This window comes from Ammodytes marinus (assembly GCF_949987685.1).
Source record: "Ammodytes marinus genome assembly, chromosome: 11".
NCBI classification, from domain to species: Eukaryota; Metazoa; Chordata; class Actinopteri; order Uranoscopiformes; family Ammodytidae; genus Ammodytes; species Ammodytes marinus.
The window spans coordinates 24,929,422-24,945,257 of NC_137215.1; the positions used below are offsets into that span (position 1 = coordinate 24,929,422).

Below are 15,836 nucleotides of genomic sequence, written 5' to 3' on the forward strand. Positions count from 1 at the left end.
CCCCTCTGCCTTGGGCCCCCCAAGCCTATCCGCCGTCCGACGGCCCTGAACGTAACTGACCATCGTCAGATGCTCATAATTACCGAGTAGAAGTTGAATGTGTGATAATACAATTCAATGCAGCCTCTGAATGGGCGGCCCTCTAATGTGTGTGTGATTGGGCCAGGCCCAGCCTAGAACCAATCATAATGAGTAATGGCCTGGGACAAAGTTTTATTTAACTTTCAGGTGAAGTTGACAGCCTGCACGCACATTTATATGTCCACGGCACTCCCGAGAGGGAAGGGACCTTGGCCCTCGGCTGTGTGACTTGGCCGGGCCGGGCCGAGTCACACAGCCGAGGGTCCATTAAAAAAAAAAAAAAAACGCCTGATGGCCAGTCCAGCCCAGTTTGTAAGTCACTCTTTATTTCTCAGCATTAATATTAGTATCTTCCAGTCTGTAAGTTTAAAAATGTTGAACTCAAAGCGCTTCGGTATGAGAAAAGGCAAATGCCAGAGAACATTTGAAGCTGATGATGACAGCGTACCATCTGCAGCCAAAGCTGTCTGACATTATGTTCATCACAGCAGCTGAGAATATATTCCTGCTGCCATCACCCGGGCTGATCGTAAACATCATGACAGCACACAATAGTTACAGAAGACATTCTTCTTGTGTTGCACTGAATCTTCAGCCCAGGGCAGATCATCCATCAATAGGACATTATTATCAATATAAAACATTAGGTCCTCTGGTTTTACTAAGGTAAAACTTTACTTTCTATGGTTTATTCATATAAAATCTATGGAATGGAAAAAGTGATGCACTTCACTCAAAGGAACACAGGAAGTAGTATAAATTAATAATATAATTCATAAAATTAGTGTAGTGTTCACTTCAATACTTTTATGTTAGAAGAAACAGTATAAAAATCAAGGCTCAGGTGTCTCCCCCATCTCTTAGCACGAGAAAGAGATTTTCTAGGTTCAGCTTGTGCTGTGTTGTTCTGTTGGCTCTTGGTGCTGCTGTCAGTGGCGTTTGGGACGCTCGGGGTCGTACTTGATGAGCAGGCCGAGGGAGGCAAAGCCGAACACCAAGGTCTGGACGAACCACATGCAGCGAGTGGTCATGTTGGTAATGCCTTTATTACTGTAGGGGAGAAGAGACAATGACAACAGTCAGGCTAGCAGTGGTTGCATTGTGTACAAATGTGTGTACAAAACAGTGGTCACTCATCTCCATGGCCCTTAATTTAGTACAACGTAAGAGCCTGCATGCAAATGGGTCAATACGTGATGAACGGAAATAATATCATAACTCAAATAAATGTTGAGGATTGCTATTCATGAATGCTTATCTGATGTGTTTCTGATGTACATTAGACCTCCAAAGATTCTTCAGTGAAAATGTGTGTTTATAATTGCTATCCATAATTTAAAAAAAATACAAGATCCAAATTCGACAAGTGTCATTCAGAAATAGCTTATTCATTTGTGTTACAAATAATAATGTCAAAGATTGAAGAATAAATTAAAAACACAAGAAAGGCAGCTTTTGGGATCTTTGTGTATGGTGTGAAGAGTGTGTTAGAGGTGAGTTTGGAGGAAGGCAGCCATATTTCATACAGTGCGTTCCAAATTATTATGCAAATTATATTTTTCTCAGATTTTCCTAAATAGTCGATGCAAATGACAGTCAGTATAATTTTCAAGTCATCAACCGTTAAAGTATGATTCAAATTTTATTGGACAAACCTCCAAATTATAATGGTATTTTTTTCAAAAATAAAAAACTCAAAATGCACCGTTCCAAATTATTATGCACAACAGAGTTTCAAAACATTTTATAAGTTGTAAAGAAATAAAAATGGTCATTTGTTGAATTTGCAGGATGTGAAGGTCATATTTAGTGAAATCAAGAGCTATTTCAATCAAAAACATCTTAAAAGGCCAAGTTACATGTTAACATAGGACCCCTTATTTGATATCACCTTCACAATTCTTGCATCCATTGAACTTGTGAGTTTTTGGAGAGTTTCTGCTTGAACATCTTTGCAGGATGTCAGAATAGCCTCCCATAACTGCTGTTTTGATGTGAACAGCCTCCCAACCTCATATATCTTTTGCTCGAGGATGCTCCAAAGGTTCTCAATAGGGTTGAGGTCAGGGGAAGATGGGGCCACACCATGAGGTTCTCTCCTTTTATGCCCATAGCAGCCAATGACACAGAGGTATTCTTTGCAGCATGAGATGGTGCATTGTCATGCATGAAGATGATTTTACTACGGAAGGCACTGTCCTTCTTTTTGTACCACGGAAGAAAGTGGTCAGTCAGAAACTAAACATACTTTGCCGAGGTCATTTTCACACCGTCAGGGACCCTAAAGGGGCCTACCAGCTCTCTCCCCATGATTCCGGCCCAAAACATGACTCCGCCACCTCCTTGCTGACGTCGCAGCCTTGTTGGGACATTCACCAACCATCCACTACTACTCCATCCATCTGGACCATCCAGGGCTGCACGGCACTCATCAGTAAACAAGACTGTTTGAAAATTAGTCTTCATGTATTTCTGAGCCCAGTGCAACCGTTTCTGCTTGTGATCATTGTTTAGGGGTGGCCGAATAATAGGTTTATGCACAACTGCAAACCTCTGGAGGATGCTACACCTTGAGGTTCGCGGGACTCCAGAGGCACCAGCGGCTTCAAATACCAGTCTGCTGCTCTGTAACGGCATTTTAGCAGCTGCTCTCCTAATCTGATAAATTTGTCTGGCAGAAACCTTCCTCATTATGCCTTTATCTGCACCAACCCGTCTGTGCTCTGCGTCAGCCACAAAACTCTTCACAGTACGTTGATCACGCTTAAGTTTCCGTTAAATATCTAACGTTGTCATACCTTATCCAAGGTATTGCACTATTTGACGCTTTTCGGCAGCAGAGAGATCCTTTTTCTTTCCCATATTGCTTGAAACATGTGGCCTTCTTAATAATGTGGAACGTCCTTCTTAAGTAGTTTTTCCTTTGATTGGGCTCACATGGCAAACTAATTATCACAGGTGTATGAGATTAATTTAAATTATCCAAGGCATCCTGAGACACAATATCATACATGAGTTTAATTGAAAAACAAAAGAAATTAAAGTTTATGACACTTCAATCCAATTTGCATAATAATTTGGAACACGGTGTAGTAGAGGTTGAGAGAAAAAAAGTTTGTTAAAATGAGATCACAGCACCATCTAGTGGAACACCATGTTCTTGTCAATCCTACCTGCAAACCTTCAACGCGTGAAAGGCCTCATAAACATGGATGGCGAATGCGGCCCACCACCTGTGACAGAGAGAAATGTGGTCAACTTCACCGACACATTATCCTTGAGGAAACAACCTCAGTATTGAGTCAACAATGACTGAATGGGGCCTTAAGTCTTAGCCCTCTCCCTAGATAGACACTTATCTACCTTGGCCCTGAGAGCACACAGCACTGCAACATCAGAAAACACATGCAAGAAGACAAAACGCAAGCAAATTAAGAAAACATCTTCATCAATTTGACAACACATGCGCAGCATTTAGAAAACGCGCAGCAAAGACCACAACACATTACAAAAACGCGCAGCAAAGTTCACAACATAACACATTAGAAAAACGCTGCAAATAGGCCGAAACACAACGGAAGTGCTTCCGTAAGTGTTTCCAGAGGACACTTAAAAGTGATGCACATGTCCTACCGCAGATCACTTCAATAGGCTAATATCTGAATCATGCGATCACAATGTTAAAATAAATCAAAAACACTTACTTTTTATGTCATTTTCCAACACCACTGACTGAAATCCGGTGCTTGCAACAAGCCTGTCTGGACGTGTGCATCACTTCTAAGTGTCCTCTGGAAACACTTACAGAAGCACTTCCGTTGTGTTTCGGCCTATTTGCAGCATTTTTATAATGTGTTTGGTTGTAAACTTTGCTGCGTGTTTTCTAAATGCTGCGCATGTGTTGTCAAATTGATGAAGATGTTTTCTTAATTTGCTTAAGTTTTGTCTTCTTGCATGTGTTTTCTGATGTTGCAGTGCTGTGAGCTCTCAGGGCCACCGTACTTATCAGCTGTCTCGTATGTCACATGACTTAAAACAACTACATATCAATTTATCTCTTGGGTTGCGTTCCGAATCGCATACTCTTTCTTTTTTCTATTCTACATACTACATCCGACGATAAAAATAATCTAGTTAGGATGCAGTAGGCATACTATTGGGACATACTTTACTCTCTTATTTCATCATAACATTGCGCCTTGATCTTGCCTCTTGCTTAAATATCCGTCGCATCCCCGTTTGTTTTCATATGGAGGCTTCGTCGATGTTACGTCACTTCACGTGCGCACTGGATTGTGGGCCAGAATCGCCCAAATAGGATGCACTTTTCAACACTAACAATCTTGGCAGCATGAAGTAGGACATCCAGGTACTTCTAACCATCCTAAATCTGGCCACAAGAATCGGGACATCCTAAATCTTTTTTCTACATACTATATAGTAGAAAGTATGCGATTCGGAACGCAACCTTGCTCACTATCTCTGGTGCTTCAGCAGTCATGTGACTCAAATGACTAATGAACAAAGTGCTCCTCCACCTGGTAGGTCTGTTAACGACCTGTAAATGGGCTAAAAACATTAACATTAAGGCTGTGGTTGATTAAAGAGTGTATTGCAGCCTTGTGACGTTTTTGTGGACTGTCACTGATGCTGCTCTGCAGAGGAAGTTATTGCCTTTCATTCCAGTCAAGAGAAATATTTTTTTATAACAAGAGAACTGGTGTCTTCTATATTGAACTCTGATGTGTTTTCAGTAGTCAATAGGTACTGTTGATTAACTGTAGGTACTGTATGCTGCATTCCATTAAGTCGGAGGTCTTAACTGGGATTGACAGCACCTTTGACTTGCGCGTAGGGAAGTGGGAAATTACAAGAAACTAAGCATGAACGTTGGCCTTTAGCAATCACCTTATGAATGTTTGCTTTTAGGAAATCACCTCGGGTTAGCCATTGTTAGCAATTCCAGTTCCAGTTCAAATTTACCACTAAGAACTCAGAATATCCAACTTCCTGGTTCAACTGGAACGCAGCATAAGAATAGTTTCCAGGGAAACTACTTATTGTCAGTGTACGTTCTATTTCACACTATGAAAGTTAAAACAAGAATACTGTAAATATCCCATGCTGACAGTGTTTCAAATCACTTACCCTTTGTACATAAGGTCGGCATAGTTATCCACGAGGTGGCTGCAGAAGGTGCCGAATGAACCAAGGACCTCAAATGGAATTTTTTCCGGCGCAAACACAATGCACTGCAAAACATAGCAGTTCAGCATTAAACCATAAATAGCTGGATAAAACGAGCGGCACACTCGAAATGTTACCTAGCTGAATGACTGGGAGACCTGTGTTATTAACTGTGCATAGGCTACTTTGATTACTGTATGCATATAGAGTGATTTAAAACGTACTTACTACTCCTTTAACATTAAGTTATCATACTTTGAATAGAGTTTGGCATTGGGCAAACACAAGTGTTAAAGAGTGCTATTACAGTGCAAGGCTATCTTGTCTAAAGGACTTTGCACTGAGGTGTGATTGACCTGTGCTATGACAAGGCAAGGCAAGGCAAGGCAAGTTTATTTATATAGCACAATTCAGACACAAGGCCACTCAAAGTGCTTTACAGGGGCAAGATTAGAATACATAAAAAGCGAATAAAAGACAGAGATCGAATTAGTCCGGATAAGATAGGCTATGCTATCAGGAAAAAAATTAAAAAATTAAAATAAAACTGGCATTGACCTAGAAAGATACGGGAACGTTTTAACTAAACATTTTCACAACACATAAGTGTTAAATAAATATATAGAAAACATATTAGATAAAGATTTTCTTTGGACTCCCCGACAGTAGCGTTATGTGGCTTTGGGAGAAATACGAGTAATATGCCACCCGGACGACGTTTTACGTAACACAACACGGTGGCATTTACGGAGCAGGGAGAACAAATATCAAAAACACTTGTGCCATTTCAATAATCGCCGATTCAGTTGACTTACCGTGAAATATCCAGCTGAGAGTGTCACAGTGACAATCCAAAACAGGCTGGTCCTTTTAAAGTAATCGGCTCCATCACTTTTAGCCATAGCTGCTGCTGCGGTTGCTGACTGTTCTCGCTGCGCTGGTCCCCCCGTCAAATGTGACCGTGGAAAAACTGCGGCGAGAGAAACATTGACAGGTCCTCAGGGCTGGCTGGGTGGTATGATTATTACATGGAGAGTACAAGTATTCCGAGAAAACACACAAGAAAAAAAACAGTAGACATAAATTTGTCAGTTATTTGAACTGAAACTTTTATTTTTATTGATACAAGTAGGGGAGAGTGGCCTAAGTTGTGCAACTTTTCACTCAAAGTGACTTTAAAGTAAGGCCTTGACAGTAAAGTCTCCAACTCAAATATGTACATATATTTCAGGGTGTTTTGTGCATCCCTGGCAATAAAAACTTTGGATCTGGAATAAACTGTTGAAGAAATAGCTTTCGGAAAAAAAGTTGTCTTGTTGCACAACTTGCCCCCGGTGTGGTAAATTGTGCCATTGCTATATATCTCATAAACTGTAATGCAAGACAAATCCATTAGACAATCACTTATTTAAGGTGTATTTAAAGTAAATAAAGTAAATAGTTGACAAAGATTGAAGGACAATTTTCTTAAACAAGGCCTAGCATATCTAATGGTTTTACCTGCAAAGCTCACAATGACAAAGTCACCATCATCATCTTTCTGGCCATCTGAACTCTCATCAGTGGTGTCGTTAAGTGGAATTGAGATGTCACTCTCTTCTGAGCTACTGTAGACAATCACTTTCTTTTGGTGACCAGCGTATACAGCCATGCCACTGGCACAACTCTCAGAAATGTACTTTGCACTAGTTGCTCCGTGCTTGTGGAACCAACTGCCACCTGACAAATGTGATTCCCCCTACATTTCTGCCTTTAAATCAAGGCTCAAAACCCATATGTACACCCTGGTGTTTCCTCCCCATTAACTATCTTACCTCTGCACTACTATCTGTGTTTATGTGGATGTATGGGCTTTACGTCTTTTATTTTGGTTATTGTTATTTTACCTTCATTGTTTACCTACTGAATGCACTATGTACAGCACTTTGGACAGTGCAAACTGTCATAAATGTGCTTTTATAAATACGTTTCACTTACTTACGTACTTATAACTCACCTAGGCCCTTTGGCACAAATCACCCCAATCCCAGAAATTTGGATAATAAGCATGATGCAGCAATTTAGGGCTGACATCGTGCTAACTGTATAGACTCAAAATGTAGCATACCAAAGCACTAAAACATGTGTCAAATGTTTTCAAACTTGTCTATAATTGTTCAGACACAATAATCAAAAAACCTTGATCATGGAAATTTTACTTTGAAAGGCAAAACACAGTTTTTTGAGCTTAAATGTGCTTATATCTTATTCCTTGTGTCTCCCTTCTTTACAGGATGAGTCAAATGGATGGCTCTTCTTAAATATGTGGTCACATTTCCAATTTCTTCCACGGTTTTCTAGAAACAAGGGATGGCAAAACATCCAAAATGCACAACTTAGGCCACTCTCCCCTATAACAATTACATTCATATTAAGGGACTGATCTGATTTTCGGTGGAATAATGTAGTATATTCATTTACAAGATTGTTGAAAATTGAAAAAGTGTTTTTAAAAAGTTACTATAGATTGATAATAATAATAATAATAATAATAATAATAATAATAATAATAATAATAATAATAATAATAATAATAATAATAATAATAATAATAATAATAAATGTATTATAAGATATTATATTGTACTATAAAGTATGTCTACTAGTCCTCATAGAATACTGTTCAGGTAGATATACTATATTATGTAATTATTATTATTTATTTTTTGCAGAAGGTGACTTTAGAAACCTTTTGCATATTTTTAAATGTTACACTTAAGATAGTAAGTAAACATTCATATCATTTACATATTAGGCTTTTTTCACAACACTTTTTTCTTATCTACTTTTTACTTCCAGATGTGAGTAGCTCCTCTAATGGTGCTCTTGAACAATTGTGGCTATCATCACCATACAATGAAAAGCATATAAATAGTGGCATAGTGGGTAATGAACTTTCAGTCTGACAACTGCAATAATTCCACACTAGAATACATTGTTTTTTTTTCATGCATCCCTGTAATTCACAGCCAATCAATGAGTTAAGCGTTCCTGTTTGGAGGATTGTGCTCTGCAGTTTACATGAAAACATAAGCTGATCAGATCAGGTGACTTTTTACATTTTCAAATATGCAGATCTCTATGGTGGGATGACCAAACTAAACAAAGCTCTTCATAGTGATTTTGCATTAGCTGAATAGCCTATACAGTGTCGTGCGAAAGTTTGTGAACCCCTTGAGCCTTTTGGAATTTTATTTATTTTAACCATTATTAATTCATTTTTTTCAATACCAGTATTTTTTATATGAAATAACAGATGTTTGTTTATCAATTCAACATTTTTCTTTTCCAGAAATCAATTGTTAAAATAGATAAAACAAATTATTTGACAAATGTTGTATGTGCAAAAGTTTGTGAACCCTGAGCTGCATTGCTTAAATCGAGCAAGGTAAATACAATCAGGTGGGCCAAACTGATTGATGAAATAGACCAATGTAATGAGAGATCTTGAGGGAAGAAATTGGGCGCCACTAGATAAAACAAAGATAAAACCAGGTCAGTTTAGGCTCACCAAACTGAACCCATACAGGTCAGACATGCTCAAAGGGGAGAAAATCTCAGAGGATCTCAGGAATAGAGTTTTGATGTTGCACATTTGTCTGGGGACAGCTATACATTCGTATAAAAAAGTTTGAGCTCCATCGGCCCACCGTGAGGCAAATCATCTACAAATGGAGAGCTTTAAGAGTGACTTAACATCTGCCTAGAAGTGGACTTCCTTCAAAAATATCCTCAAGCTCCACAAGAAAATGGATTTTTCAGGTAAAAGCCAACCCACACATTACATCTGGAGATTTGCAGACCATTTGCCACCACCATTCTTCACTTGGGAGAAGGTCCTCTTGGTGGTAGGCAGAGTTGCGTTTCTGCCCAAACATGGCGGTTTTGGTTATGACCAAACAGATCAATTTTGGACTAATCTGTCCACAGAATAAGACTTCAGGTATCTCCAGGTGCTCTCTGGCAAAGCTGTGACAAGCAGTTTTGTTCTTTTTTGAGAGCAGAGGCTTCTTCAGCAACCATCCCATGAAAGCCATTTTGACTGAGTTTTCTTCTTATTGTGGAACCATGCACATCTGTCCCAGATGTTGCAAGAGAGGTCTGCAAATCACTAGATGTAATGTGTGGGTTGGCTTTTAACTAAAAAAATACTTTTCTTGTGGCGCTTGAAGATATTTTTGAGGGAAGTCTACTTCTAGGCAGATGTTTAGTCACTCGTAAAGCTCTCCATTTGTAGATGATTTGCCTCACGGTGGACCGATGGAGCTCAAACTTTTTTTTAATTAATTTATAGCTGTCCCTAGACAAATGTGCAGCATCACAAGTCTATTCCTGAGATCTTCTGAGATTTCTTTCCCTTTTAGCATCTCTGACCTGTATGGGTTCAGTTTGGTGGGCCTAAACTGACCAGGTTTTATCTTTGTTTTATCTAGTGGCGCCCAATTTCTTCCCTAAAGATCTCTCATTACAAAGGTCTATTTCATCAATCAATTTGGCCCACCTGATTGTGTTTACCTTGCTCGATTTAAGCAATGCAGCTTAGGGTTCACAAACTTTTGCACATACAACATTTGTCAAATAATTTGTTTTAACTGTTTTAACAATTGATTTCTGGAAAAGAAAAATGTTGAATTGATAAACAAACATCTATTATTTCATATAAAAAATACTGGTATTGAAAAAAATGAATTAATAATGGTTAAAATAAATACAATTCCAAAAGGCTCAAGGGGTTCACAAACTTTCACACGACACTGTATGCTGAACCAGTGTTTAGTTATCTTTAAATACTTGATCGTTGTATGTAAACTTGGTCAATACAAGTGTTTTCCTGCTGAAATGGTTTATAGATAAGACTTTTACTCCATTTTACTACAGACTCTTTTAGATAATGATATACACACAGGTATGCACTTTGTAATTAGAGTTTACTCATTCATTAAAATCATTTATTTTTACATTGGTGAGTTTTGTAACTTCCACTCCGTTCTTCCTAACATCTGATAGGATTTGGATAAGGCATAGAGAGAGAGAGAGAGAGAGAGAGAGAGAGAGAGAGAGAGAGAGAGAGAGAGAGAGAGAGAGAGAGAGAGAGAGAGAGAGAGAGAGAGAGAGAGAGAGAGAGTCAGCGGGACTTTTAGGAGCCGACTTCACACATGGAGACATTGATTCTACAAGTTGCCCCAGATAAAGATAAAAAGAAATGCCCTTAGCTGGTTCTGCTGCAATAGATAACTCTGATAGACAAGCTCCATTGTATTCTATGCACCTACCAAAATTATGTAAATCTTTCCCTGCACTTTGCCCCTTTGCACTATTTGACTTCATGACATAGCAGTTCAGCATTAAACCATAGTAAATAACATGACCAAAATGCACCGTATGATGTTAGGTTTCCTGTTTGTGGAATGGCTCTTTGCAGTCGACTGAAGCAGCAGTATGTCCCACAAAGGGCAGCCTTGTTGGGAGATGTTCCACTGATATTACATGTTAAGCAGTAATGGAGGAGAATCCGTTCTGCATCATGCTGGGTTTGGAGAGTTGGCATTCAGGGTTCAGTCATGTGAGACCAAATGTGTCTCTTTTTTAATCAAAGCTCTGAACCTGACTTTATATCTTCTAAGTTGCTGTCAGAGACTGAGGTTGTTTTTCTACCTTCATAAAAAGTTTTTCGGACAACACTGTAATTCGGCAGACACAAAAACTATTACATTGGTTACAACAAACTATCTGTGTTCTGTTGACTGTAAACGTGAACACGGAACACTAACTTAAAGCTTAAGTCAACCTTTTAAATGAATACTTTAGTAAAATGCAATAGATATAGAATGAAGTGAAGGTATTTTGAGCATTTCCAGTGAGGAAAATGATGCAACAACAATAACATTTAATGCAGTTTGTAAGTCACTCTTTATTTCTCAGCATTTACATTAGTATCTTCCAGTCTGTAAGTTTAAAAATGTTGAACTCAAAGCACTTCGGTATAAGAAAAGGCAAATGCCAGAGAACATTTGAGGCAGATGATGACAGTGTACCATCTGCAGCCAAAGCTGTCTGACATTATGTTCATCACAGCAGCTGAGAATATATTCCTGCTGCCATCACCCGGGCTGATCGTAAACATCATGACAGCACACAATAGTTACAGAAGACATTCTTCTTGTGTTGCACTGAATCTTCAGCCCAGGGCAGATCATCCATCAATAGGACATTATTATCAATATAAAACATTAGGTCCTCTGGTTTTACTAAGGTAAAACTTTACTTTCTATGGTTTATTCATATAAAATCTATGGAATGGAAACAGTGATGCACTTCACTCAAAGGAACACATAGTATAAATTAATTAAATAAAATGAGTGTATAGTGTTCACTTCAATACTTTTTTTTAGAAGAAACAGTATAAAAATCAAGGCTCAGGTGTTTCCCCCGTCTCTTAGCACAATGTCAAATCGAAGGAGACACGGCAGGCGAAGAAGGAGATTTTCTAGGTTCAGCTTGTGCTGTGTTGTTCTGTTGGCTCTTGGTGCTGCTGTCAGTGGCGTTTGGGACGCTCGGGGTCGTAGTTGATGAGCAGGCCGAGGGAGAAATAGCCGACCATAAAGGTCTGGACGAACCACATGCAGCGAGTGGTCATGTTGGTAATGCCTTTACTACTGCAGGGACAAGGAGAAGAGACAATGACAACAGTCAGACTAGCAGTGGTTGCATTTTGTACACGTGTGTACAAAATACAAGGTCCAAATTGGACGAGTGCCATTCAGAAATAGCTTATCCATTTGTGTTACAAATAATAATGTCAAAGATTGAAGAGTAAATTAAAAACACACAAGAAAGGCAGCTTTTTGGATCTTTGTGTATATTGACTTATGGTGTGTGAAGAGTGTGTTAGAGGTGAGTTAGAGGTGAGTTTGGAGGCAGCCATATTTCATAGTAGAGGTTGAGAGAAAAAGGTTAGTTAAAATGAGATCACAGCACTATCTAGTGGAACACCATGTTCTTGTCAATCCTACCTGCAAACCTTCAACGCATAGAAGGCCTCAAGAAAATGGATGGCGAGGGCGACCCACCACCTGTGACAGAGAGAAATGTGTTAAACTTCACCAACCATCACCGACAATTCATCCTTGAGGAAACAACCTCAGTATTCAGTTCTACATTCAGGCAGCGGTGTGGTGTGGGAACATGCCAGAACGTCACGCCATGTTTGGTCTTTCCTCATGCAAAGATTAGCAACAAAGACTGAATGGGGCCTTAAGGCTTAGCCCTCTCCCTAGATAGACACTTATCAGCTGTCTCATACGTCATATGACTTAAAACAACTACATATCATTATCTCTTGCTCACTATCTATGTTGCTTCAGCAGTCATGTGACTCAAATGAACAAAGTGCTCCTCCACCTGGTAGTACTGTTAACGACCTGTAAATGGGCTAAAAACATTGACATTAAGGATGTGGTTGATTAAAGAGTGTATTGAAGCCTTGTGACCTTTTTGTGGACTGTCACTGATGCTGCTCTGCTGAGGAAGTTATTGCCTTTCATTCCAGTCAAGATCAATATTTTTTTTTAAACAGAATGTAAACAAGAGAACTGACGTCTTCTATATTGAACTCTGACGTCTTTTCAGTAGTCAATACTGTTGATTAACTGTAGGTATGCTGCGTTCCATTTACATGGGAAGTTGGAGGTCTGAACTGGGATTGACAGCACCTTCGAGTTGCCCGTAGGGAAAGTGGGAAATAACAATAAATTTAGCATGAACGTTGGCCTTTAGCAATCACCTTATTAATGTTTTCTTTTAGGAAATCCCCTCGGGTTAGCCATTGTTAGCAATAACAGTTGATAATAGGGCTCTATGTTGTATTTTGTGCATCCAAATATGGTAGTAACATATCTAGAGATAGAAAATGAGCAATACCATGTGTACAGGTGATTAAGTGTGACACAAATAATACAGAAGAGCTAAGTGTTCAGTGCTGTCCATGTGCTGAGTAGCCATGTTAAATGTTGAACTCGGGTTGGTGTGGTTTCTCTGACATTTCCAAGTAGGAATTCCGACCTAAGGGGGGCATTCCAGTTCAATTATTCCACTAGGAATCTCCGACTTCCTAGTTCAACTGGAACGCAGCAAAAGAATGGTTTCCAGTGTGAGTCCTATTTCACACTATGAAAGTTAAAACAAGAATAAATATCCCATGCTGACAGTGTTTCAAATAACTTCAAATCACTTACACTTTGGACATAACGCCGGCATAGTTATCCAGGAGGTATCTGCAGAAGGTGCCGTATGGACCAAGGTACTCAAATGGGAATTTTCCCGGCGCAAACACAATGACCTGCAAAACATAGCAGTTCAGCATTAAACCATAGTAAATAACATGACCAAAATGCACCGTATGATGTTAGGTTTCCTGTTTGTGGAATGGCTCTTTGCAGTCGACTGAAGCAGCAGTATGTCCCACAAAGGGCAGCCTTGTTGGGAGATGTTCCACTGATATATTTATTTATTATTATTCTTTCGGACAATTCCACACAATACACAATTATCTCTTTCACATCATACATCTTAATTTGTGTTGTCCGAAGGGTGACGGAAGAAGCCTAAGGCTTATCGAGTCCCGCCCCCAACATGTTAAGCAGTAATGGAGGAGAATCCGTTCTGCATCATGCTGGGTTTGGAGAGTTGGCATTCAGGGTTCAGTCATGTGAGACCAAATGTGTCTCTTTTTTAATCAAAGCTCTGAACCTGACTTTATATCCTATATGTTGCTGTCAGAGACTGAGGTTGTTGTTCCACCTTCATAATAATTCACATTTCTTACAACAGGTTAACCAGATAACTGTATTTTAAGAGGGATTATGGAGCAATTGCACTGTTTCCCTATATTGCTAGTCACTAATTTCTATACGTTAAAATAAAGTTGAACATGTGTTTTTAAATAGAAGCCTAGATATAGGCTAATAACAATTCAAAATTAAACTTAATCGGTAGGCCTACCTGAATTATAAAGCCACCCTTACTAGCTTTGTGATACCAATTATAGTACAGAGAAACACATGAGCTGAGAGTCACACACATTCCCCATTGAAATGTCCACCTGTGCCATGTCAGGTATGTGCATGTGGACTGTGACAGGTGCATGGAAAACACAAAAGGATGTTGTTGGAAGAAGAGGTCCAGAGGCTACAGATAATTTTCAAATCAGACACGCATTTAAAGGTCAACTGTTTCTTATTACGAATTGAAGTAAACCATCAACCTCGGCATAGGTCAACATGTGTTTATTATGTCCTCAATGCAGTAAAGCCCCTTTAAGCTACATTAACCTATAGCCTGCCTACCCTTTCAACATGAACGTGTGACAATTTTTCTGGAAAATTCCACCGAATTCCATTTTTAAAAAACGTCATGTTGGCAATAATTTCACTTTTCCTGCCCAGTGAAGGCAGCGACACATTTTGGAAAACACTGTAAAGACGTGCTATAGGCCTAAATACTTTTCGGTTAATTCGGCAGACCTTCAATAGACCATAAACTATAAAATTGGTTACGAAAGAAACCTGAAATATGTTCTGTTGACCGTCGACGTGAACACTTATCATAGACTTAGGGAACATTAACTTAAAGTTATCATATTTTGAATGGAGTTTGGCACGGGGGCAAACACAAGTGTTAGATAGTGCTATGCCAGAGGATCGAATGATTCCTGATAAAATTAGCTATCAGGAAAAATAAATAAAAATAAAATAAAATCTGAACTGGCAGACCTAGAAAGATAACCTACGGGAACGTTTTTACTAAACAATTTAAGAACACAGAAATTATAAATAAATATATATAAAACAAGATAAAGATTTTCTTTGGACTCCACGACAGTAGCGTTATGTGGCTTTGTGAGAAATAAGAGTAATATGCGACCCGGGCAATGTTTTACGTAACACAACACGGTGGCATTTACGCATTTACGGAGCAGGGAGAAATAATATCAAAAACACTTATGCCATTTAAATTATCACCGATTCAGTTGACTTACAGTGAAATGTCCAATTGCGAGTGTCAAAGAGACAAGCCAAAACAGGCTGGTTCTTTTAAAGTAATCGGCTCCATCACTTTTAGCCATAGCTGCTGCTGCTGTTGCTGCGCTGGTCCCCCCGTCAAATATGACCGTGGTATGACGACTGCGGCCATGGACCTATGATATAAAGAAAGACTGCGGCGTGAGAAACACTGACAGGTCCTCAGGGCTGGGTGGTATGATTTCATGGAAAGTATTCTGAGAAAACACAAAATATTTTTTATTGCTATACAAGTTTAAAACAGTATAACAAAACTTCACTGTAGTGCTGCCCCCTTGTGGCGTTTTTGTTGAGCTTTCACGATGCAGAGTACAGAGAATGGAAAAAGATTAATAAATAAATAAATCAATAATAAAATAAAAATACATATTGTTTGTTTTGATTGTTTAAAAAACAGTTGTCATGTGGCTCACTTTACCCCAGCTGTGGGGTAAACTGATCCACTTACTT

The 15,836-nt window shown here is 39.0% G+C and overlaps 2 protein-coding genes across 2 annotated transcripts; both read right to left on the minus strand.

Moving 5' to 3' along the window:
* Positions 1-403: 403 nt before the first annotated feature.
* On the minus strand, positions 404-6,211 carry LOC307257838 (transmembrane protein 254-like). The gene is made up of 4 exons (XM_080037191.1): positions 6,084-6,211; positions 5,230-5,333; positions 3,255-3,314; positions 404-1,131 (listed from the first exon to the last, which is right to left on the minus strand). Exons 1-4 carry the CDS (start codon positions 6,168-6,170, stop codon positions 1,011-1,013), a joined length of 372 nt encoding a protein of 123 aa, XP_079893317.1. The 5' UTR covers positions 6,171-6,211; the 3' UTR covers positions 404-1,010.
* A 5,115-nt stretch (positions 6,212-11,326) lies between these two features.
* LOC307257840 (transmembrane protein 254-like) lies at positions 11,327-15,459 on the minus strand. The gene is made up of 4 exons (XM_080037193.1): positions 15,344-15,459; positions 13,542-13,645; positions 12,321-12,380; positions 11,327-11,963 (listed from the first exon to the last, which is right to left on the minus strand). Exons 1-4 carry the CDS (start codon positions 15,428-15,430, stop codon positions 11,843-11,845), a joined length of 372 nt encoding a protein of 123 aa, XP_079893319.1. The 5' UTR covers positions 15,431-15,459; the 3' UTR covers positions 11,327-11,842.
* Between the last annotated feature and the right edge of the window lie 377 nt (positions 15,460-15,836).